Here is a 24,427-nt window from a genome sequence, read left to right on the forward strand (position 1 = left end):
CAGAAGGTGTCCCTGCCATGGCAGGGGTGAATCTGGACGAGCTTTAAGGTCCCTCCCAACCCAAACCTTTCCGTGATTACCTAAAGCCCCAGGTACTCTCAATTCTGTGACTCTGATTTAAGTTCCAAACACCCTCAGGGCCGAGCTGCTCAGGGCAGCCTCACAAGCGCATCCCAGTTTGGGATGAGAGCGCAGCGTCCGCCCGCAGCCCCGCCACAGCTGCGGCAGGAGCAGGGGCGGGGTGGGGACACTGAGCTGCTGCTCGTCCCCCGGCACGGCGGGGACACAGCTGTGAGCCGTGCACCGCCCTCTCCGGTCCCTCTGAATCCTTCCCGGCCCCGGTCCCCATCCCGATCCCGGTCCCGGTCGGGATCTCGATTCCGGTCCCGATCTCGATCCCGGATCCCGGTCCCGGTCCCGGTCCCCGTTATGCGCCTCCCGCCGCCAGAGGGCGCCTCCCGCCTCCGCGCGCGCCGTCGCTCGGCCCCGCCTCTCTGACCTCCCCGCGCCGCGATTGGCCGGGCCGCGCGCGGCGCGCAGCTCGATTGGTCGCGGAGCTGGCCGCCCACCCTATATAACGGGAGCGAGGGCGGGGCGTGCCCGCAGTCCGCGGGCGCTGCGGCGGGGCGGGCTCAAGATGGCGGCGATGCGGGCCGTGTGCGTGATGCGGGGCGAGGGCGCTGTGCAGGGTGTCATCCACTTCGAGCAGCAGGTGAGGGCACGGCCGGGCCGCTGAGACCTCTCCCCCGGGATCTGCCTCTTCGGTGTCCTGCCCGTGGCCGGCGGGGCAGGCTCAGCTCGAGGGCTCTGCGGTTCCAAATGGCCGCGGCCCTCAGGAGCTGCGCCGTCCCCTGCCGCCGGCCAAGGAGCCGCGGCCGCGGGGTCACTCGCGCTCCTGTGTGAAAGTACGGGATCTTTCTGGAAGGCCCCGTCAGATAACAGGCACTGCTTGCGCTTATTGATAAAACAGGTGAAGGAATGCGTTTGAGGGCGTTAAACGAACGCAGACATTCTAGATCACTATCGTGGGCTCGTGGCGGGGCCTTTCTGTCACTTTGGTTTGACACGGAGCCGTGTAATGCCGAAGTCCTTGTGGTGACAAATGCTCTCCTTTGAAGGGTGCCGGACCGGTGAAAGTCACTGGGCAGATCACTGGATTGACCGATGGGGAGCACGGCTTCCACGTCCATGAGTTCGGGGACAACACCAATGGTAAGATGTGCCTCCAAGCCTTTGGGTCACGGCTGCAAGGCGGCTCAGCTCCGAAGAGCTGCTCGTGCTGTTGCAGCAGCAGCTTGGGTCTCACAGCTGCAAATCTGTGTGAGGAAATCGTGGCCGTTCCCGAGGAATTGTTTCCTGGCTAATACTCTGAGCGTGTTGAGGCTGGTGGTCAAGACCTGACATACCAAGCACTCACCTGAACGCTTGGATAACTAGCGTTATGAAATAAGAAAGCTTCTGGCTGAGCCTGTGGCTTGTAAGTCCATAGCAGGTGATTTATCTCCAGGAGATTAGCAGGGCATGGCACGGGAGAGGAGCTGTTTGCTGTCGCTGGGAGTGGTGTGGGAGCAGCAGCTTTATCCTGGGATCCTGCTCTGACTGTGCTGTGTTCCAGGGTGCACCAGTGCAGGCCCTCACTTCAACCCAGAGCAGAAGAAGCACGGGGGTCCCAGCGATGCTGAGAGGTGAGTCCAGGACATGGGCACTGCCGGGGGCTCACGTGTGCCAGAAAAACCCTGGGAATTCCTGCAGGGTTCCCGAGGTCACTTAGCCGCACTTTGGTAACCCAAGCAGCTTGTTTCTCTGAGAGTGTGCTGTGAAATACTCTCCTGGGGGCATTTTCTGGTTTTGGCTTGGCCTGGGTGGGAGGGGACAGCGAGGGCCTGATGCTTGTGCTGGGTATCTGTACTCGAGTGGGCTGTGAGACCTGGCTCTCCCCTGGGAACAGCTCTCACGGCCCAGTTCCCTTGGGTGGGTGCCAGAGGAAGTGGTGTGGCTGTGCCTGCTGTGTTGGTGGAGCAGGGCTCAGGCAGCCTGGCCTTGCACAGGGACCAGCCTGGCATTGGGATAGCCCTTGGAATACTGACATTGGTGGTTGATAAATCCTACCTGAGCCACAGGCCCGGCAGAGCTGGATGTGGGCCAGCTCCTGCATGACACAGCATGAAATGTGTGTCGGGGCCCTGGCAGCCACTGCTCGGGGCTAAAGGTTGGGAGTGCATGAACATTGTGGCTTCTGGAGCCTTGGCAGATCCTGCTCCTGGTGTGGCTGTGGGCAGGGGAATTCCTTAGGAAGGGTGCAAGAAGTGGATCTTGCTTTTATCAGTATACAGAAACAACTGGACCAAAGCTTTCTGGAAGTTTACATCAAGCAAATTCCTCAAGGGAGAGCTGCTATTAACCCAGTTTTGTAGGACTTGGTTAAAAATAAGGAATTTTTGTAGAAAGCTGGTTGTCAGCCCTGGGCTGGCTGAGCTGGTCACCTGGCAGGGATGTGTCAGTATTCCAGGTTCTGAATCTGGACAGAAGAGCCTGACAGAACAGGATCAGATGCATTTTGAGCGATTGCTGTGCTTGGGGCAGGTGTGCAGGACACAGCACACCAGCATGTCCAGAAGGCTTGTGAAAATTCCACTGCTTGAGGCTCAGTTCTCCTAGCAAGGCTTAGCAGAGATGCAGCTCTGATAGAAGCTGTGTGGGAGAGCAGTATGCCAAGTGATGGGGCAATGCCAAACTGGAGTAATCATCCCTGGTACTGCCTGGAACTGAGCAGTTCCTGCATTGCCTTTGACCTGCTGCCTGACAAAGCGCTTCTCCTAATCCTCCTTAAACCAAAAGCCTGCAGCTGCCTGTGGAACAGCTGAGCTGCCATGGACAGCAAAAGCTCTGAGAACACTGGCAGCGTTCACCAAGTCTGCAGGAAAGGTTGTTCCACTGGATTTGGGAGCCTTTGTTATGCTGTACCATAAACTCCCAGCCTTCCCTTGGAAGAGCTTTCAGTCCAGGCCACTTTCTGAGTTTCCTGTGTGTTTGTGCAGGCACGTGGGAGACCTGGGCAATGTGACTGCCAAAGGAGGTGTGGCCGAGGTGTCGATCCAGGATTCCGTCATTTCCCTCTCCGGACCACACTGCATCATCGGCCGCACCATGGTGGTGAGTGGCAAGGGAACCCTGAGAGCAGGGAGAGGGGATTTACAGCCATCCCTGTGTGCCTCAGTGTGGCACTTCACTGCCATGGACCCCCATTCCCTGCCAGCCTTCTGGAGATGTCCCTCTCTAACTCTGCTCCTTCCCGCTGTGGGTGCCTGGATCACCCTTGGACAGGTCCAGCTGGAAGTTTGTGGCATGGAGATCACATTGGCATTGTGTAATTAGTCTGGTGGTGCTGCTGCTACCAGGAGCAGCGATGACTGGACCTGCAGTTGGATCAATTAAGGTCCCTTCAATTCTCTTGCAGGTGCACGAGAGGCGGGATGACCTGGGCAAAGGGGGCAATGATGAGAGCCTGCTCACTGGAAATGCAGGGCCCCGCCTGGCCTGCGGAGTGATTGGCATTGCCAAAAGCTAAGTGTGGCACCTGCAGTGCTCTTCATGGCTGCTCTTACCCTTCCTCTGCAAGTTCAAGATGTGTCATTTATCTCCTGTTCTTCTGCATCCCGAGCAGCACTCACACGCTGGAGACTGACCGAGTTTTGTATGATGTATGTTCAATTAAAGTGTCCCTGATGGAATGGCTCTGTGTTCTCTGCTCACACTCCTGCTGCCACCATTCCATGTCACATCCCTGCTGTGAGGGAAGATGTGAGTTCTGCCCCTTCCCAGCCTCTGGATCAGCCCCACATGCTCTGACAAAGAGCAGCAGTCCCTGGGTGTGTCAGGGCTTCCTCCTGGGGCAGGGGCAGCATTTGTAGGCTTCAAACTTGTGTAATAAATGTTCTGGGCAGATACACCTGGGTCTGGCTGTCTGTGAACAGGGAACCACCCCAAACCTGCCCCTGCTGGGAAAGGAGGCCTGGGCTTTGGCAGGTGTGTGGTTAAATCCCATCCAGCAAGAGGTTCCAGGCAGTATCTCAGGAGTGCCCACTGTGTGCCAGTGCCAGCCTCCGTCCTGTTCTGGTGTGTCCTTCTGAAACAGGTTTCAGGGTCTCTCTTCATAGAGAAAAAGAGTCATTTTAATGAGGACTTGTATCAATGTTCCTTTCTTCTGCACTTCAGGCTATTCATGGAAGTAGCAGGCTGTAGTTCTAGGTAACCCCATTCCACTGAGGCACTGTACTGAGGCAACTGGGTAGTAGAGCAGGAATACTGTAAAAACACTTTGAACTTACGTTCCCTGTTGCTGCCACTGTGTGAGTCTTCACTCCCTGTGCCTCTTCCAGAGGGTTGGTGCTGCTGCTGCTGTGAGGGTTATGCACAGGCACTGCTGCAGAAGGTGGTAAGACGTTGTTCCAGGCTCTGCTTTCAGATCCCTACTGAGGCAGAGAACAGGGGTGGGATTTGCATGAACAGAGCAGCCTTGTCTCATTGTCTCCAGCTCTTTAAGGAGGTGTTCTCAGTGAAACAAACCCTCCCTCCTTACAGAGCTGGGGCAGCTTTTTCCAAGGCTCAAACCTCGATGTGTGGGACAAGGGAATGTCCCATGGGCTCGGCAGGAAACAACCAGTGAGAACACGAGTTTTAACACATGCAAGTTGAGGTCACTACAATCTGTAAACAGGTTCTTTCTCTCTTTATTCTGCTATTGCAAGAACATAAAAATAGATATCCTCTCCCCAGTCCAGAGCTCCACAGTGGCTCTCCCACCCTCTCCCTCCCCCAGAGACAATTCCCTCTGCTGCAGGGCAGCTGTAAAAAAGGACTGATGTAAGGAAGCAGCTGCCCTTCCTTTGGGGCAAAATCCCCAGCTTTAAAGGTAGAACACACCTAGAGCAAGGAGAAAAAAAACATTGAATATGCACAGGATTGGTACACCAATGCTGCTGGGGTTATGACAGCTCTGAGCCACGTGGGGTGGGCAGAACTTCCCAAAGTGTCCCTGCCCGAGGGATCAGCCATGGAGAAACTGCACCTGCCCTCAGCACAGGTGACAGGACACGGAAGTGCTCTGGAGAGGAGGTGCCACAACACCCAGGAACACCAGGAACACCCTCTGTCCCCAGCCCAGGGGGGCACAACCTACCTCTGGCAGGGTGAGGAGGGGCCGGCGTTCCTGCAGGAGCAGCGCCATCTCCTTGGAGGAAGGGCCGAGTCCTTGTCCCAGCCCCACCTCGAGAGCCAGGCTGGAATTTTGGAGGCTCCGAGGTCTCACTTCCCAACAAGTATCAAAACTGCGGAGCGGGCGCTGTCCAGCCCGGCACAGGCTTTGTAACCTCAGAGCAGACGGTCGGTGCCTGAAGGTGCCACTTCTTTAAAAAAAAGGCAAATTAAGGGCAACAGGAACTGCAGAACCAAGTGAAGGGAGTGAGGGAAAAAAAAAACTAAAGCAAAGAATGGACTGCATTGCAAACACTAAAACAGTTAACTCCGCAATTAACATCTTAAAACTAACTTTTACCCGGGGTGGTCAAGTAGCTCATTAAAATGCAGCAATCTAAAACTCCAGAGGACTGTTACAAATAAAAATTCACTTCCGTGAATCGCTACACAAACAGATGGATTTCCTTTAACAAACAGAACCAAACCACTCTAATTTAGACTCCAGTACAGCATTAACAGTTCCAACTTGAGGCTGCTGAACACTCCTTTTCCACTTCAGTGCAGCGTAGGAAGAATAGCACACGTTAAAAGTTTGTTACGAAAATAGAGTTTATTAAAAACACATCCCTATTGTTTTGAGGAGCTTTCACCGTTACCTTTTCTTAAATTAAAAAAAAAATAGAAAGCACTTCTACTTCTGATTCGTAAACTTTTTAAAGTCAAAACTTTAAAAAAGTTACAGCAAAAATGGGTAATATTTTAATCATCTCTTCAGTATTTTATGTTATGTTGTGGCTATTTTAAATAGAAGGGAAGCAATCAAATTGCTCACAGTGCCCCGCGTCGGGGGCGCAGGGGCGGAAGCGGATTTACAGCACTGTACAACTAAAGCTCGACACTCCAAGCCGGGCTGCGGCCCTAGCGCGGTGCCTCCGCCACGGAGCCCGTGTCCTTGTCCACCTGTTCCAGGGATGAGGTAGCCTCGGGCACCGATTCTGGCGTGGGCTTCGCGCCCGCGGGTTCGGCATCTCCCGCCGCGAGTTCTGAAACAAGTTCCGCGCCCTCCGTTTTGCTGCCGTGGGACTCGTGGTTTTTGTCGCCCTCCGCCCTGTCTGTCACCTCTGTCTTTTCCTTGCCGCGGCTTTCTTCCTTGTCTCTACGAGACTCCCGATCCCTGGAATCCCTCTCCCTGTCTCGGTGGCCGCTGGAGCGCCTGTTCCTGTCCTCCGAGTCCCTGTGCCTGTCGCGCTCGGGGCTGCGGCGTCCCCAGTCTCGCCTGTCGCGGCCGCCCAGCCGCTCGTGCTCCCGCTCCCGGTCGTCGCGGCCGCCGTAGCGCTCCCGGTCGTTCTCTACCCGGTTCCCGAAGGATCTCCTCCCGAACCGCTCCTGGTCTCTGTTGGGCGTGAACTGCCTGTCGTTCCTGAACTGCCGCCCGTCCCTGTTTTCCTCAGGCCCGCCGCCGGGCCCGCTGCCGCCCGGGCCGCCGCCGGGCCGCACGAAGTGGCCGGGCGGAGGGAAGGGGGCTTTCATTCCGTGCGGGGGAGGCATCCCGAAGCTGCCGGGGCCCGGCGGGGGCCCTCTGTGCATCATGTGCGGGGGCATGTGGCGCGGGGGCATCATGGGGAAGCGCGGCAGCGGCGGCGGCGGCGGCATCCCCGGCGGGCGCTGCAGTGGGATCAGCCCGGGCCGGGCGCCCAGCAGCCCCGTGGATGGAGTCTGCAGCCCCACCACGGGCGCGGGCGGCGGCGGGGCCACACCCTGGGTGCCTGCAAGGAACACACAAGGGACAGTCAGAGCCAGGCAGGAGGGAACATGGAGCGTTTCCCTAACTTCAAACCCCATCTGCAGTTATCCCGGGAAAAGAGCACCCTAGGACCTGGAGAGGAGCTTCCTGGGCTTTCCACCTGCTGTGTGCTGCTGGCAGCAATGACTGTGCCCAGGACAGCAACTAATCCCTGATCCCAGAGGCTTCCTGGGGGAGAGCCTTTGCCCTGGTGCAGTCACTGCTCCCCCTCAGCCCCAGCTCAGCCTCCTGCAGCCAAAGCCCCTTCCTGGTGTTAAGCTTCCAAGTGAAGGTACCTCACCCCCTCCAGTGGGATTTAAACATTTCCTTCTGCTACAAACAACAGCTGAACACCCCACAGCTGCACAGCACCAGCCAAAGGCAGGGAGGAGGCTGGGATACAGCTGGAGCACAGCTCTCTTTGCCATTCCAGAGAAAAGGGACACAAGAAAGATTTATTTCAGTAGAATAAACCTTGCAATGTAAAGTAAAAGGAAATGCAACAGGTCATTCCTGACTTCTTTTTTTTATAACAGTGTTTCATCCTTTATAGCACATACCTAGCACCAACTGTTTTCCAGTTTTATTCCTACGCTCTTCATAGGAGGAAAAAACCTCCCTCTCCAAACATACTGTCAGATAAAGCTCAGCCCACAGCTCCTGGACACCAACAGAAGGAGCCAGGGAGAAGGATTCTGAGAATTCTGAGCTCCAGTTGAGGTCTTCCCACCACAGGCCAGGTGCCTCCTCAGTCTGAACCAGGAACACTGTCCAGTGTTCCCAGAGCCCTCTCATTGCTCCCATCTGCTCCTGCTCACCAGCACCTCCTGCCCTAGAAACACAGCCCCTGCCTGTTTAAAACCAGGATGAAATACTGCGGGAATTCGTGCTGGAATTAGTCAGCAGTGAAAACTGCACTTGGGTGCAGGCCCACGAGCAGCTCCCCTTCAGCTGCCGTGGTGTTCATCCCTCCCTTCTGTGGCTTTGGCACCTGTCCCCAGACAGAGCTGAGCCTTCTTTGCTGCCCTCTGACCACACTACTGACTTTTAGGGACGTCTCTGACAGAAACCTTTTCACCTGAGTGCTCTTTAAATTCATACTGGAAGGAAGTTGTGTTTTGCCAGTGAGAAGACTCGTGTGACGTCTTCCAGTCATTGATATCCTCTCCCCCTCCAAGCAGTCAGACACAGCTCCCACTCTTGGAGAGAAATGGTCCAGTACCAACAGCATTTTTTTCCTGCATCTTTCCCTTTCTCTAAAATGCAGAGCCTTCCGTCGTGCTGGTCAATAACCAGGTCTGTAAGCACCCAGTTTAAACTCCTGTTACAGAATTACATATCTGACAAGACAGACTCATAGCTAATTATGTCTCCCAGGAATTCTGAGGTTTGGGGATTCTTGTTGGCAAAAATATCTTTTAATCTTTCTCAGAAGATTAAAACAAGGCAGAATAGAGTAACTGAGAACTAAAGAGCTGAAGTTAAGCCTGTGCTTCTACTTAGAAGCAGCAGAGCAGATGTGGGTTACAAGAGCATGAACATGAGGTGAGGGAGGGCAGTTTCACATTTAATAAGTACAAGTCATTTAATTTCTCAACCTTATTGCTACACAAACTGCAGCACTGAAGCAACATAACTGTACCTGGAACTCCTTCATTCTGAAATGCACTGGCTGGAGAGCTACACACTTTTTATTTTAAATTTATTTTAAATATCAACCCCCTTCAATGCTGAGGCTAAAGCAACTATAGAACTACTGGAGTTTCCTCACTCTCCTGACAAATGAGGCACCAACTAAAAACCTAAAGAGCTGTCCAGAAACACATCCTAGTTTACTGAAAATGCTCAGGGAAATTCATGGTACAGACACACACACACGATGTCTGGGGAGAGTTAAAGTCCTCTTTTGGTTTAGGAAGTACCTGACATTCAAGTAGTTTCTTGAACTGCATATGAACTCCCTGAGCTCCGAGAGAAACCCTGAGGTGATTTCCTGAACCAGCTTGTTCTACTGGAGCCAGTTCCCTCACACCTGACACCTGCTCCTCTGTCCCAATGTGCAAAACCACACCTTGCCTTCACAACAGATTTTATTGGTTTCGGAGGAGCGACCATCACACACCAAAGTGTCCCAAGTTTCATCACCTGACTCCTACAACACAGCCCAACGTGCTCAGCCTGGCCTGAAGGACCTTCTGTCCAGAGAAGGCACAGGAGCCATCCTAACTGCTTTGATAAATTAGGTATGAAGCCAGATTTCCACGTCACTGTGATCCAGATCTGACCATCTCTCCCAGCTGGACAAAGCCTGTGCTCCCTTGCGATAATTCCCATGTCACCAGTGCTGACACACCTGATTTACTCTTGCACAAACTCTGCTCACTAAGTGGTTCCAGTAACTCGCAACCCCTTGAATCACTTCCCAGCACGTGGAGTTCTGTGGTTTCTGTGTGTCCCAGCACACAAACATCACGGAAACACAGGGAATAAGCCAAAAGCTCACGGATCCAGCACAACAGCAGCAGGGTTTCACTCCACTTTGACACTGCTGTTCTCCAACATTCTGCATGTTCTCCAGTGGGGAATGTGGCATCTTACCACTAGAGCATTAAAACTGCCAGGGAATTCTTGAGAGAGGGACTATGTTGTCAGTCTGGTGGGTTTTTGCTGGAGTTTGCTACAGAATCTTTCAGAGCCTCATATATTCCAAAGGCCAGGAATATGAAGTGCAGGTTATGCTGTCCAAGACAGTGAAACTCCAAAACTCTGTGCTACCTTTACAGAAAGTGTCATTCAGCAGGAAGGTGTGAATTTCTGAAATTCCTAACAAAACTCCCTGACTCCACGGTGTCAGCACAGAGTTTCTTAAGCTTTTCTCTGTTTTGAAAGAGTCTTCTGTGAAGTTTTCAACATGAAGGATTCATAAATTATTAGTCATGGATGGAACATTTAGCCCTCACGTCCAATAGAGCAGTGAGCTCTCAGGGAGACAAATCTCTGATTTTCTTCAGTGATCACTGAAAATATTGGGCCAAAACCCACTAACACAAAATTAACTTTTTCATTCATTTCTTAGGCTCTCATGTAGAGGCCTAAAATCTCATAAATGCAGTAATCTCACTAAAATTTGTAGATAACAAGTCTTTTGAGTAAATTCTTGACACTGACTCATCCAAGGCCATCATAAAATAAGCATTTAGCAGAGTTCTGTAACAGTTCACATTCCCTTTTAAAATCTGACCAAGTTTGTATCATATTAGGAAAAGTAATTTATGCAACATACTCCCATTACCCTGGGTTTGCTAGTAAAAAAACCCATTTGGTAATATTTAAATAATATCTTCTTACAAAGGTTTCAAAACCTGTCCTACTGCAGGGCTGCGTAAAAGCATTTGGTTTTCTGTTCTATTAAAACAATTTATTCCATACATAACCAGAATGTACCCCATCCTCAGAGATTTCAAAAATACACTACAAATAGTTTCCCTACACATTAATTTTATATATCTAATAGCTGAGTCTAAAACCTGGTTCCTATGTCATATAGATGTGCTGCTGTAAGTTCATTTTCTAGACTGCATAAGCCTTCACTTGTTAAAAGTGGACAGAATTTGAATTTGTAACTTACACATCATGGCTTTGTTTTCTCAGAAAATAGATCTTCAGTAGTAAAAAATATTGACTGTTTCTTCTGTGCAAAATGAAGCTTTTAAAATTGATTTCAAAGCCAACAGTAGGACAGAAATTTCAACAAGTTGAGAAAAAATGTGCTTCCCTTTCCCCTGGACTGTAAGTCAGTAGCCAAATCAAAATGGTATTTAAAATGTAGGGAAGAATGAAGTGCAGAACTTACTCAAGAGGGAACTTACCAAGGAGTGGAACAGCCTGGGTGACGGGAGCAGGGACATTGGTAGGTGCTACAGGAGGTGGAACAGTGCCATAGATTTTGGAAGTGTCAGTACTTTCAGCATTCCCTCTGCCTCCAGAAACTACTGTTGGGATGGGATTTCCTACAGACGACTCCTTCGTAGTGTCCTCATTCCCACCAGTTGCTGTAGCTGAGGAACAAGGCAAGGACACATTGAACACCAGCCAGCAATTCCTGCAGGATCCCTGCCTTCCACAGGGCCCAACACTTACAGTTTGGGATGTTCACTGCCGGAGTGTGCGGGACAGAGACCGGAGGAGTTATGGGAGGTGGTGGCCCGGGAGGAAGGAATCCTACAAAAAGCACAGCAGAGCCCTGAGTGCCCCCCTGGCACAACCCCCCGTGCAGCTCTGGGCCCAGCAGGGCCCGGGCTGGCACAGCCCACAAACCTGGAGGTAAATGCAGCGGGTTGAAGCCTGGCCGAAGGAATGGAGGCGGTGGCGGTGGCGGCACCCCGGGGGCAAATCCAGGAGGGGGGATTCCTAAAGGTGCTGTGAAAGCAGGGGGCTGGAGTGCACCAACCACGGGAGGCCCTGATGGATGGGGGGGAACCTAGGAAAAAGGAAGGGGAAAGATGGGTTACCCCAAGAGTGCCTCAATGATTTTCCGTCCCGCTGGTGATCTCTATCTCTGTCCAGCTCCACCAGGAGATCTCTGCGACCTCAAATTCCTCTGCAACAAGGGGGCACTCGCACAACAGATGCAGGAGCACTCCAGGAACTCCCATCACTGAAAATACCAACACTAGCCCTGTCTGCCTTTGTAATTGGAGAAGGCTTTTCCTCTGTGCTACATGGGTACTAATGTGTGTGGGTAACTCACCTCCACATACCCCTCACACAGTACCTGGGATTCATTTGTACCCAGCATGATGGATTTCCAGACAGGATCCACTGGAATGCTCACAACTTCAGAGCAATTAAAAACCTCTGCTTGTCGCTTTCTCACTACCTGACTTTGCACACTGGAGTGACTGGTTTTCTTTTCCTTTATTTTTGATTTACATATATCAAGCTCTGAATTTAAATTCGCTCTGATTTAAGGGATTCTACTATTTTAACACTGACAAGAAACTACTGATATGAAAGTGGTGGAGTATCTGCCAATAAGAAAAGCTTTTAGAGGAACATTAATTAATAAAACAAATAACAAAAAAAAGCCAATCACAAAACCTGAAGATGCAATTCAGCCCTTCTATAACAAAGATTCTACTGAAGTAATTTCTCTGTGACTGAGAGAATAAAGTTACCATTCATGGCATTCCCTCCCTCCCTGAATTATTATTTAAACTGAGTTCTTGTTTGTTTCTGTGGAACAACTCTCACCTGTGGAGGAGGTACTGTTATTGGTGCAGGCATGGGAACAGGAATTGGGACAGGTAAAGCTTTGGGAATAGGTGACACTGGTTCATTGTGTACAGCTTCTGCACCTCCATTCTGAGCCACTTCATTTTCAGACTTCTTGGGAATTCCCTTCCACTCTGTCCAAAACAAAATCCCAACAGACAGGGGTCAGACAAGCAGTGCCATGTGAAACATGCTTAGTCATGTTTACAAAAAGGACCGAATTGAAAATACTCAGGCAATAAGCAGCACAGAGCTGAAGCATTTATACTATTTCTGACAATAAAAATTCCAAATTAATTTCAACACAGCAAACATTGAAACAGCAAATAAACTTGTTCTTTTCAGTAGTCATTTAACAATCCTTTGCACTGACAGTGTTTATACACACCCAAGATTCTGTTATATTATCTGTGACAAAAACTGTAAAGCTCTTTGGGACAAGCTTTCAACAGGTTCATTCTGTTGCTCTCGGGCAAGAAGGCAGCAGCTTTGTCACTAATTTGAGAACTCATTTCTAAAACACCCAACATCTTCAAGTCTCAAACAAGGAAAAGGAGAATAAAAGTATAAAGAATTGCAGCAAAGTAACAAAATGTCAAATATAGCTTTAAACTTAATTTATGGAAGAAATAGCTCCTATTGTCTGTCAGAACTTCCTGGGAAAAGCCAGCTAAGCACAAAGAAGGATCAGTGAGGGGGCACTTTGGGAAAGAGAAAAGCACTGAGAGGACTGCAACACACTGACATTATGTTCATGATTCATTACATTTTTGTTTAAATCACACAACTGATTTTTGTGTGTTCAGCATGAAGAGATGCTACAATTAAGCACATATAAAATAATCACCAGCTAATTAGGCAAACTGGACAGAATGGCCAAACCCTGAAATAAAGGTTCAACAACAGAACATGCAGTAACACTGTACCTGGACTAAGGGTCTCGTTGTCCAGCATTCCTCCTTCACAGAAACTTTCAAGATCTTCAGGTTTGACTTTGTCCCATGGTATGTAAGTCACACCCAATTCTACATCCCAATACTGCTTGTAGTCTGGCTTTATTCCTTTATTCAGAGCCCAGGCAATCTTGGGGTGGGGGGGGGAAACAGGTGGTCAGCAAAATGTTTCCATTTTAATGGATTTAATATTTCATTCTCACAAAACAGCATTTGAGGGTAAAGAGTAAAAAGCATAAGTGAAACAGCTATTAAACTCTGAAGGAAGTTTTTTTTTAAGCAGACTTAGTTCCTATTTCTTGGCTTGACTCTTGCACACCATTTGTATAAATGTATAAAGCCAGCTTCTTCTGATGATCCCCAGCCAGTAAGATTAATTCCATTTCCCTTTGGAGGACAGTGTCACACTAATTTGACATTCTACAGAAGGAAGAACTTCACTAATGAAGGCACATTTCCTTATTTATTAATACTCTTTGTAGGATTATCATATGCAATGAAACTCTTAGGAGACAAATAACTGGCAACAAGAAACACACAGTGCCAAGTCCCCTGTAATGAGCAAAAGATCACCCTTTCTGTTGATTGAAGAGATAATTCTTGGCAATCTTTCAAGGACACTGATACAAGGTTCCACTAATCCCACTACAGACCAGGAACAATAATTCTCCAAAACCAGTTCACTGAAGTATTTTTTCAGGATTTTACAGACTATCATCTCCAGAACACACATGAGTCTGAAATACCCCAAAGCCCAGCACAGTTGAGACAGGATGACAGTAATTACAGCAGCTTTGGAAAGGCTGACATTTCCAAGCAGTACCTTGATGGATTTCTGGTTGACTTTGAAGTTGCCTCGGCTCAGTTTCTGGAGGGCTCTGTTGGCATCTTGTCTGTGCACCATGACAATGTAGGCACATCCTCTGGGCGGTATCATCTGTGTAGGGTTTGAGGGAAAAAGTTCATTTTGCAGGTAACAAACAGTGAACAACACACAAATGCTCAGTTACAGCAAGCTGGGACATCAGGGGGTGTTCCAAAAGGGGCTGTGGAAGTATGGAAGGAAATGTTAGTTTAAGAGGCTAAGAAAGCCACTATCTTCTGGAAATTCACATTTCTAGTGAACTGAAACTTCCACAATTTCTGAAAACTTCCAAAACTCTAAAATACAGCTGACTTCTGCATATTTAATCCTTCTAAATTGCTAGACAGTAGTGTTCATGTAAATTCTAATATCTGGCAATTGGTTACTTTGTTGGAATGCACAACAGTATCCCCCTCCACTCTGCCAGCTGTACCTCCACATTCAGTTCTAGCTGCAGATTTGGAATCATTTTTATTTGTAATGAATTTGAGGGAAAAACTCTTACGCTCTTTTACAAAATTTGGGAAAAGGAAGAAAATTAGTCACTTATTTTTGTTTGAATGAATGAAATTTTTGAAGTTACTGGAACAGCTATAATTTATACATAAAATAGCCTTAAATACAGCAAAATAAAACAATAGTTCTCCGTGTTTATGGCTAAAATGACAGAAGAGCAACAAGAACACCAGCTGAGAGTCCATGCTCCTATAATCAAATAAAATGAAGCAGCCAAGGAACTCAGAAGCATGGGATGTAATTCTGCTGCCATCATCCTGCACAGAAAGCAGGATTTTTATGAAAATGGGATAATCTTCTGTATTACCCCACGAGCACTTTTGTACTACAGGAAACCAGAGCAGCTCCCTTCTTGTTTGTGTACAAGTCAGCCACATGATCTGAGTGCCCACAGCGAAAACACAACGCATGGGGAATGAGAGGCCAGCTCTTTGGAATGTATCAGAAATAACTCTGCCTCAAAGCAGCCTGGAGAGATGTTCTGCACCCAAGCATATCACAGCAGCTTACACTGCACCCCTTCTACTCACATTGATGGACTCAATGGGGCCAAACTCCTCCAAGAGACTTCCCACATCCTGCTGAGTTGTCCTTTTGTCCAGCTGTCCTACCCAGAGTGTGGTACTGCAAACTACAACCAAGAGTTAGCACAGGTGGTCAGAGCTCCTTACAGCACAGATAACCAACACTTATCCCATGATGAATCCAGGGTAACAACCAGGAAAGGAGCTCAAGGTATCCCCCAGGCTGCAGATTACTGCAGGAACATTGAACACTCACCCAGGTTTTCCACCTGAGAGATTCAGAACTGCACACTTTGACAGCCAACGTGACAGAACCTGGGAAAGGTGTTGGCAGCAGCACATCTCACAGCACTGCCAGGGAGCTTCTGCTGAGCAGCTACCAGAGCTCTGCAGGCCTTTACACCCCTGGGACCATTCCTCACCAGGTCTTGGCTCTTGAAACACCTCAGGTTTCTGTCTCTCTTATACAAGGAAGAATGTTTTTATTTTACTTGATGACCCTGGAGAAGATTCCACACTCCCAAGGAATATTCAGAAGTTAACTACTATGCTTGGGCTATGAACACTGGCAAAGCCAGGATTATATCAGAAATCCAAAAAACAGCCTGTGTGTTTTCCAGGTCAAATCTCCCCTTCAGGTTGGAGAGATACACAAGACTGAATAATTAGAAAAATTGTAATAATTTACAATTAACTCAAATTCTTTTTGTTCAATCTGCTTTACCTTATATGTCTCAAAGGAAGGAAAAGAGAAACATGGGGTTTCAGCTTTTCCTTTTCTCATTTTACAGCCAAAATATTTCTAACTTGGAGATACTCCAGAAATGCTAAACCGTCCACTATGAGTAAAGAAGTGCAGGGAAGTTTGGTGAAATTCCCACCAGGAATCACAAGGCAGTTAATTTCTGCTCTGTTTGGATGAGCCACGGAAACCACAAGCAGCAGCATTAAAGCGGGGGAACACAAACCCTGTGAAAGCGGCGTCACGGGAACGTGCGGAGCGCCCCAAACAAGCAGCAAGAGAACAGACTCACCGCTGACGGTCTCTGCCTTGATCTGGGGCAGCCCCTTGGAGCGGCGCTCCTTCTCCCGCTCGCGCTCACGCCGCTCCTGGGAGCGCGACTTGGGCGAGCGCCGGCGCCGGTCCCGGGAGCGCGAGCGGGAGCGGCGGTGCCGCGAGCGGCGTGAGCGCGAGCCCGACCGCGAGCGTCTCCTCTTGGGGGACCTGTCGGAACCAGAGCCACGCGTGCTCAGTGCCTGGCACCCTGACACTGGCACGCGGCCTCAGCTATAAAACACCCAAAGAGTTCCCTAGGTAAGGGAGTACAGCAATCCAAGCTCTTTCACAGCATTTAGAACCCCACTACATCACTGCAGCAGCCCACTCAAACAGCTGATTACTTTCCCATTTCTCATTGTATACTAATTTTGTCTCGAAGTTGACCATCAAAACTGTGTCCACTTCAACACAGGGAAAGGTACACCTGCATCAGTGAGGCCAATGTTTACTACTTTTACAAAGAAGTGGCTAAAAATTATTATAAATTGTATTTTACACATGTTCAAGTTCTAAACCACTCCAGGTGTGGAAGACCTTCAGAGAAATCGTGTGGAGCTTGGTGAACAAGGTAACTTGCAACTAAATGGAGAGTGGAGCCAGATCTGCTCGGTCAGCTGGGATGTGACAGACGGGCTCGGTGACACATAAAGTCACAGATCACAAACGTTTTCATAAGAAAAGTGTTTTTAGAGCACAGGCAAATTAAACTATCACATTCTGCCTCCCTAAAATTTACTCTGGACTGAAAGGCATGGAAGTTGCTCTCTCCTAGTGAGAGAGAACTGCATATTTTCCCTAGAAGGGAGATGACTTTAGAGGTTCATTATCTTAGAGTAGCTAATCCGTTTTTCATTCCTGCACTAAAAGAACTTTCACTCATTTACCTTGATGCAGACCTAGATCTTGATTTCCTACTGTCAGAAACATGCCGTTTTCCCTCCTGAATGGGTGGCTGTTCCACTTCCATATCCTAAAACATGAAGGTAACAGGCGGTATGGGTGAGCAGGACAAGCATTTTATTTCTTTTTATGCTCAGACTAAATTAACAACACTGAAAATATATTGAATATTCAAATGTGTGAAATTAAAGAGTAATGTGACTCAAAAGCTTCACTCTGTGGTGACTAGTAGGGAAAGGGTCCATGATTGCATGTACGTAACATAACCATTGAAAAGGTACCACAGAAATAATTTACACAATTCCCATTTCCATTTTGCAAATTACTGGTTTTCCACATTTCACCCCATTTCAGCAAGACCTGCATCTCCACAGAATATGATTTTATTCCTTAAGATCACTCAGTGGATCATGTTCCATCATCAAAATCCCAGGCAAAGTGAGATCTGCTGCAACTTTTCCCTGAGATGTTATAAGAAATTACTTTAAGCCTGAATAATGCTGGAGACAGGAAAGGGTAAGTCCTGGAGCTCTCCAACTGTCTCCCAGCAGAGCCACCCTCACAGCCAGCTGTGTCCTGGTCATCCTGACATTTCTGCTCCAGGACAATCCACACACATTTGGGAAAGACATGTATGACAGTATTTGAGTCAGTCTGCTCACTGCAAGGGCTGCTCACCTGCTGGTGGGGTTTCTGCAGGTGTGGCTCAGCCTGGACTGGGAAGGAAGACTGGAAAGTTGGCTGCACTGGTGCTGCTGGAGGCATCACTGGCTGAGCCATGGGTGGGAACTGGGGGGTAGGCAAGAGACCAAAACCTGGCATTTGCCCATTCGGAGGAAGTGGCACCTTGGGAGAAGAAAAAACACAGAATTCCAGCTAGGAGAAGGAATTACATTTGCTTTCCCAGCAGGCTCAAGTAAAGTTTCAAGTCTGCTCAAAAGTCACAACAAAAGATGGGGCAAAGATGAAACAGGCCTAGCATTTGGGTGTAGAAGCAACCATCTTGCCCTTCAAAGCCTGACTAGACAGATACCAAAAAATATGCTTCTTCGGGAAGATGGAGGGCTAAGCCACATTCACTCTTCACCAGCAGGAAAATCACTTCCTTCCTGCTGCACCAAAGAAAACAGCAAAGGATGGAAAACACAACAGGGGGTCAGGGGAAAAGCCTGGGGTTACCTGGTGCCGCATCGGATCCTGCTGCATTCCCATCATCCGCTGCTGAAAAGGATCCATATTTGGGAGCTGAGGAAATACTGGCTGTTGCATGCCTTCTCCTGGAAACCCACTAAAACCAGGAATATTTTGGTGAGACAAGTCAGCAGATGCACAGATTTGTCTTTATTTCACAGATTTCTATGCACATTTAGAAATTCCTGCTGTTATTTTAGACAGAATAATTATCTTTACTATGATCCCGTTTCCAACAAAAAAAGAAAAGGAAGAAAGAGTGGCTTTCTGATCTTTTCTCCACTCTGAGACTAGTCCTTTCACATTTAAAGAAATGCTACACAAAGGTTAGAGCCTCGCTCGTCCCTGTATTTATGCTCAAGATCTCAGCCTACAGAAACATTTCAGGAAGGTTTTCTGCCTTAGGCTCATTCTCTTCCTTTGCAGTTCCTCTTTTGGGAACAAAAGAAGCAATGCTTTTCTCCTCAAGGAAAAGAAACTGGCTGTACTTTTGCTGTAAGAAAACACTTTGGTTTGGGAGGAAATAGGGCAGAGTAGAAGGGGGTGGGTATCACACCAGGTTTATTACAGTGATGCCCATCACTTCCTGATTCAACACACAGAATGGACAGTGCTCAGGGAATTCTGGAGATCTGTGCAGGTAACAGGACCTGCTTGCAGGATGCAGCCTGTGCAAGAAACTCAGCAGGATTTCAGAGGGATAAAGGAATTTGATGGTGATGGGAAATGGAACTTTGCAGTGTCTGAAGACAACTCTGAGAAGATTCTGGACAGATCAGTATTTTATAGAGAGAATTACTGAGCTTGCATGCCCTAGACTGGGAACACTGGAATGCCACCCTCAGGGACACCTTGCACAGCTGTGAGGCACTAAGGACAGAGGCCCTGAAGCACTACCTACAGAACATAAACATGCCCACATGCCTCCAGCTGGGCAGACACAAGCAGTGCCTATGACCTACCTCATCTTTCTCTACTCCAGAGCTCCACCTGCATTCTAAGGCAAATACTATCCATTTCCTTCAGAGACCCTTAAATGAACTACAACTCGTGGACAAAGTGCTCGAGGTGAGAGACACAGTCAGAAAGCTGATGACAGAGTTAGTGCTTCTGGTTTTGAGAGCAGGGTTTAGATGCAGATACAGAGAGTAAGACATGGGGCCACGTACTGAAGCAGGGAAAAAAGAAATATGGACTAACCCCGGCATTGAGCACCATCCAGCCTGTGCACTGAATGAAAGAGAGGTCCTGTGGAAAAAACTGGGATGTGGTCATGTCATTCCAGACTTTATCATAATGCACAGCAAAAGGGAAACAGGAGCCTGCACTCGCTTGTGTGGGGACGGAATGTTTGCCAACATATAACTGCAAAGCCAATTTTCATTTCTTCAACACTATAAACCATCACAACGTTTGGAAAAGCAGCTTTTCCCCAGCCAGTACAGCAATCCAGCTGATCCAGTGATGCCCTGACACCCTCAGTTGTACTGTAAAAACATGGAACTCATCCTGCAACCAAAACGGAGCTTTTCTCTACAGAACACAGTCCTCCACCAGTGAGGCAACATAGATCTACACTAGATCCCCGAAGTAATGAGACACAAAAAACACCCCACCAGCAACTGTTAACAGTGTTTTAAATTTGGACTGTAGCAGTTAAACATTGAACTAACTTGGAATTTTAATCTACTTTCTAACCTAAAAATGTTTTAGGACATTTCTTAGTTTTATTATGACACAGAACTTACAAAGCTGGCTGAGACACTGAAGGGGAAGGAGCTGAATCTTCTTTCTTTGCATCTTCCACTGCTTCTGGTTCATCATCGTAGTCAAACCGATCTAGCAGTTTCTGAAAGAAAACACATCAGGACAACTATTTTTTCTGTATCTTACCCAATTGGCAGCCAAAATATCTTAATTATCACATTCTTACAACCAATGTAAGCTCTGAAACTAAAGACAAGGTTAGAATTGGGGAAAAACAGAAATCTACATTCCAATACAAAATAAAAACTGTCCAAAACGAGATTTCTTCAGCTTCAGAAAATGCAAACCAAGACTTACTTTGTCAAATGATGTTTTCTGCTCAGGTGCTGTGAAAGCAGCTTTCTGCTCTGTGGGCTGTGCTGCTGTGGTTTTCAACTGAGCAGTAATAGCTTGAACCTGAGCCATCACAGTGTTGTCTATGACCGGTGACTGGGGCTTCTGAGGCTGTTGGAAGGTCTGCAGGATTTGCTGGAGCTACAGAAATGTGAGACAGTATGAAGAGAATGTCCTCATATAAACACCAAATACTGACAGAGTCGTAAGATATAAATTTTATGTCAATACAGACTGTGGCAGGGGACGACCTGACTGAACTGTGGAGCACTTAGAGCAAGACCACCAGTCCCTTTTTTAAATATTTTGGTGGCAAAATTCAGTAGATCCCAACATTGCACTGTTCAGGCCCTTCAACACAGCAAACATTTAAATGGACTGAACAATAAAATTCCCCATTTTCTTTGAGATGTTCCACCTGTTCCAGAAACCCTGTAACTGCATCAATTCGTAACTACTTATTTAGGAACATAAAACTGAGTATCATCAAACATCACAACAACAGGATGGAAGAATTTAAATACTCTTTCCCACTGAAGACCTTTGGGAAGCTCTTCTGCCTCAAATCCAGGCTATCAGTCCCACCATTTCCCCCTCATTTCACACAGAAACTGGAGGGGATCAGTGGGCACGTTACCTGCTGTCCTTGTGTTGTCTGGAACAACTGGGCTACAGCTGCAAAGGCATCAGAGCTGGGCAGCTGCGGCACGGCGGGCACTGAGTTCACGGTCACTTGCGGGGGCTCCGAGGGAACCTTGGCCGGAGGGGGCGGCGAGCCTGGGGGTTTCCAGGAACACAGGAAGGGCTGTGTGACTCCACAACGTCCCTCTTGCTCCCCATAACAAGTGCCTGCTGCCTGCAACCCCCTGTTTATCCCAAAAGGGCCTATTTACAGCACCCCAGCTGCATGTTCTGCCATGAACTGCTCCGCTCACTGCTCACACCTGCACGTGGGATGCACTGAGACAGAAAAGCTGGCCCCACATGGAATTTTGGCTCCCAGCTCCATGTTTGTTTTCTGCAGGTTTAGGAAAGCTCTCGCCACTCAAACAGCATCAGGCAATGAGCTTCAATACCCTGAATGTGGTGGCTCTGCTTCCACAGACCTGGGCTCATCCTTTTGGATGAATGATCCAAATCAACCATCTCATGGCTCACTGGAAGGAGCAGCTGAGTTTCTCTCAGTATTTTCCACCAGTAACTGAACCTTTGCAGAGAAGTCTGGCAATAATTAAAGGTTTTTAAGGATTACTTAAGAGGTAGTTTTCTTACATAAAGTTTGTTGCATGTGCACATGCCTCACCTGCAGCTGATGGATAAATCCTCCTACCAGGAAAATTATATTTACTCATTTTTCCAGGAAAAGACTCACAATTGTGAGATCACAATTTAAGACATGCTATTAGTGCTCCCATTCTCTCTGTCTTACATTACTACACCTTTTTTAATAAACATCTTGCCAGTACCAAGTAAATTAGCAATAATCCCATCAATTCCTACATACTCTGAGTAACTATTCTAAAGCAGATCTGTTTTAAAGGACATAATAAAGCTGTACAAGGAGTGAGTTAAAAAAAAACAAAACTCCACAGACAGAAATATTTAGTTGGAAACACTAAGCAAACATGTTTGCCTTGCAATAGCAACTCCTTTAAAGCCCTTCCTCTGTTTGCACTTCAAACAACTCCAGTGTTGACAGGCAGCAAGCACAGGCAAATGTGTTGAATAATACTTTCCCAGAAGTGAAAAGCAACATAAAAATAAAGCAAAAAGGTATGTGTTGTTTTTAAATATAAAGTAACTCCCCAATTATTTCCTGTATACATTCAGAAGGATATCTGCTTGCTCAAGGGAGAAAATTTGCATTGGTCTTTATGGGTGAAACAAACTCTACTTCTCATCATGCATTAATATATTTATTATTATTATTATGTATTAGCATATTTATTGCAGGGCCAAATTGCCCCCTCTGGTGCATCTGAATAACCTCACTGAAGATCTCTGCAGAAGGCAGCCAACCTGTTCACCACTAATGAGAAGAGAGAGAGCTGGACAGGCAGTGCCTCTCACCTGTACCAAAATTCAATTGTACAGCCTCAGGCTTGGATGCCAAGGCATTCCCTGGCACTGCCAGGTTTAGAAAACCTTTCATGGGATACACTTCCCTGAACACAGCTGGAGATATTTCACTCTTTTGCTGTCTCTCACCACACCTCACTCCCTCCATTCCACTTTCCCAGTCCTACTCCATGAGCACAGTAAATAAGGAGGTTACCACAGCTCAGTGTGAAACACGGAGTGCAGAGCCAAAAAGCTGCTCTCTGGAGAAAGAAGGAATTGTGGAATGCATATTCCCTGTAACCTCGCTCCCAGCTTTGCTGTGGCACTAAATAGGTCAGTGCAGACACTGTGGGCAGGCTGGCACTGCTGTGCTCTGCAGGTCGGTGCTTCTCAGCCAGCAGCCCCTGCAAAATCCCAGGCACAAATGTCCTCTCTGAGAACCTGGATGTGAAACACCAGTCCAAGACTTTCAGGGCTGCACACTCAGACACTGACAGCTGACTGAAAGGAAGATGAAGCTCTTTAACATCTAAGATCCCACTTACTTATCTGGATTCTGGCATTAAAAATGACATCAGAATTATAAAATTAAGAAATCACATAGAAATATTTCAAAGCAAAAGGAGTATCTGTTTAAGAGGGCCCACTGAAGTCACCTGTATATATATAAGTACACGTGCATATATACATGATAAACATTTAATATATTTCCCAAGTCAGTATTCTCATGCTGATACTTTCTGAAGTACAGTATCAGCCCTTATTTTAAATGAGTTTGGCTGCTCATTGTGACAAAGCTGACTTTATTGCTATGTCACTGCTGGAACTAAGAGCAGGCACTTTGTGCTGAAAGCAAACAAGCTGTTGCCATTTGCCCTTTGAGAGCAGAAGTTAAAATGTCATTCCTACCTTCATTGTTAGTAGCATTCTCTGCCATGGGTGCAGTGGCACTGGTTCCTGCTGCCATATCCAAGAGAGGCTGAATTATTTCAATTTTAAATACTCCATTTTTCTGCCAGAGGTTCAGAACACGAACTATTTTACTCTGTTGAAACAAAAGGAAGCACCAACGCTGAATCCAGCTTTCTTAACCCACCATTTTATCTTCTGTATGCAGAGAAGGTTTCTACAGCACGTGACATAATCACACCAACTTAACAAACCCTGTGTTGTGACAGAGGGCAGCAACACCTTTGAACTGGCAAAGATAAAAACTGCCAACTTATTTTACTGTCAAAGCAATCTGTGACATTTCCCCAAAACTCTTCTGGCCGATCAGAAATGTAGATGTGATCCAGGACATCATTTCAGCCCCACATCTACTCAGGTGGTCCCAAAGGGATGAAACAACCAACCCACATGAACAAAAGGAAAAGGAAGATGAGCTGGAAAGCCTTCATGAAGACAGGGGCAGTTAGACCAGAAAATGCTACCACAACACTTTGAAGTCAGTTTGAGGGTTCCTTGCTTGGTATTATCCCTAACCCAACCAATTCTATGTTTAAACCAGAAACTGCATCTCCATCATTATCCAAAGATGAGGAAAGCAAGTGGGAAACATCCTCACTGATCACTGCAGGATTAATTTAGAATCTCTGATTGTCAGCTGTTATTTTAAGCTCTTTTTTTTTTTTTTACGTGAAGAACAATGCAGCTTCCAGAAACAAGCTGGAAATTTGCCTTTCCTTCTTTAGCCCAGCATTCAAACAAAAATGTCTCAGTAGCTGTGCTGCTTCAGCTGGAACATGCAAGCAGGTAGAAGGCAGAACACATGTTTTATTGCTGTCCTTTCTGCAGACTTAGTCATTCACTTGCACACATATAAGCTTCAAGTACCTTCTGGTTCAAAAGAATCAATTCTGTTCTTTCACTGTGACTCAGTTATATATACCCATGTAAATCCACCTCTAACTAAGTGATTAAAGAATTTTACAAAATGTTTGCTAAAATAACATCCATTACAGAGAAACCTGAAATGCTATTTTTAAGTAACACTTTGGTCTG

General features: G+C 47.5%; 2 protein-coding genes across 3 annotated transcripts in view; one reads left to right on the forward strand and one right to left on the reverse strand.

Annotated features, from left to right (window-relative positions):
• The first annotated feature begins 566 nt into the window (after positions 1 to 566).
• Positions 567 to 3,947, forward strand: SOD1 (superoxide dismutase 1). Its single transcript, XM_068180393.1, has 5 exons — positions 567 to 712; positions 1,119 to 1,212; positions 1,616 to 1,685; positions 3,039 to 3,153; positions 3,458 to 3,947. Exons 1-5 carry the CDS (start codon positions 638 to 640, stop codon positions 3,566 to 3,568), a joined length of 465 nt encoding a protein of 154 aa, XP_068036494.1. The 5' UTR covers positions 567 to 637; the 3' UTR covers positions 3,569 to 3,947.
• A 1,840-nt stretch (positions 3,948 to 5,787) lies between these two features.
• SCAF4 (SR-related CTD associated factor 4) overlaps positions 5,788 to 24,427 on the reverse strand; it is a 28,893-nt gene continuing 10,253 nt past the window's right edge. Inside the window, exons 5-21 of one of the 2 annotated variants that reach the window (XM_068180390.1) lie at positions 23,333 to 23,468; positions 21,000 to 21,139; positions 20,327 to 20,503; positions 20,011 to 20,111; positions 19,463 to 19,510; positions 18,251 to 18,359; positions 17,750 to 17,917; positions 17,056 to 17,141; positions 16,146 to 16,336; positions 15,118 to 15,218; positions 14,030 to 14,143; positions 13,180 to 13,336; positions 12,233 to 12,387; positions 11,297 to 11,459; positions 11,120 to 11,200; positions 10,849 to 11,037; positions 5,788 to 6,962 (exon numbers count right to left, since the gene is read on the reverse strand). In XM_068180390.1, coding sequence (XP_068036491.1) covers positions 6,115 to 6,962; positions 10,849 to 11,037; positions 11,120 to 11,200; positions 11,297 to 11,459; positions 12,233 to 12,387; positions 13,180 to 13,336; positions 14,030 to 14,143; positions 15,118 to 15,218; positions 16,146 to 16,336; positions 17,056 to 17,141; positions 17,750 to 17,917; positions 18,251 to 18,359; positions 19,463 to 19,510; positions 20,011 to 20,111; positions 20,327 to 20,503; positions 21,000 to 21,139; positions 23,333 to 23,468 — 2,964 coding nt within the window. In that variant the 3' untranslated portion in view covers positions 5,788 to 6,114. The remainder of the gene's footprint in view (positions 6,963 to 10,848; positions 11,038 to 11,119; positions 11,201 to 11,296; positions 11,460 to 12,232; positions 12,388 to 13,179; positions 13,337 to 14,029; positions 14,144 to 15,117; positions 15,219 to 16,145; positions 16,337 to 17,055; positions 17,142 to 17,749; positions 17,918 to 18,250; positions 18,360 to 19,462; positions 19,511 to 20,010; positions 20,112 to 20,326; positions 20,504 to 20,999; positions 21,140 to 23,332; positions 23,469 to 24,427) is intronic. The other variant, XM_068180391.1, reaches the window with a different exon arrangement.

The sequence above is a fragment of the Anomalospiza imberbis genome, chromosome 2 (genome assembly GCF_031753505.1).
Source record: "Anomalospiza imberbis isolate Cuckoo-Finch-1a 21T00152 chromosome 2, ASM3175350v1, whole genome shotgun sequence".
NCBI lineage: Eukaryota > Metazoa > Chordata > Aves > Passeriformes > Viduidae > Anomalospiza > Anomalospiza imberbis.

Coding starts and splice junctions, on each gene's coding strand:
- SOD1 (XM_068180393.1), top strand. CDS start 638: ATGGCGGCGATGCGGGCCGTGTGCGTGATGCGGGGCGAGGGCGCTGTG. Junction 1,686..3,038: donor GGTCCCAGCGATGCTGAGAG/GTGAGTCCAGGA, acceptor GTGTTTGTGCAG/GCACGTGGGAGACCTGGGCA. Junction 3,154..3,457: donor TCATCGGCCGCACCATGGTG/GTGAGTGGCAAG, acceptor ATTCTCTTGCAG/GTGCACGAGAGGCGGGATGA.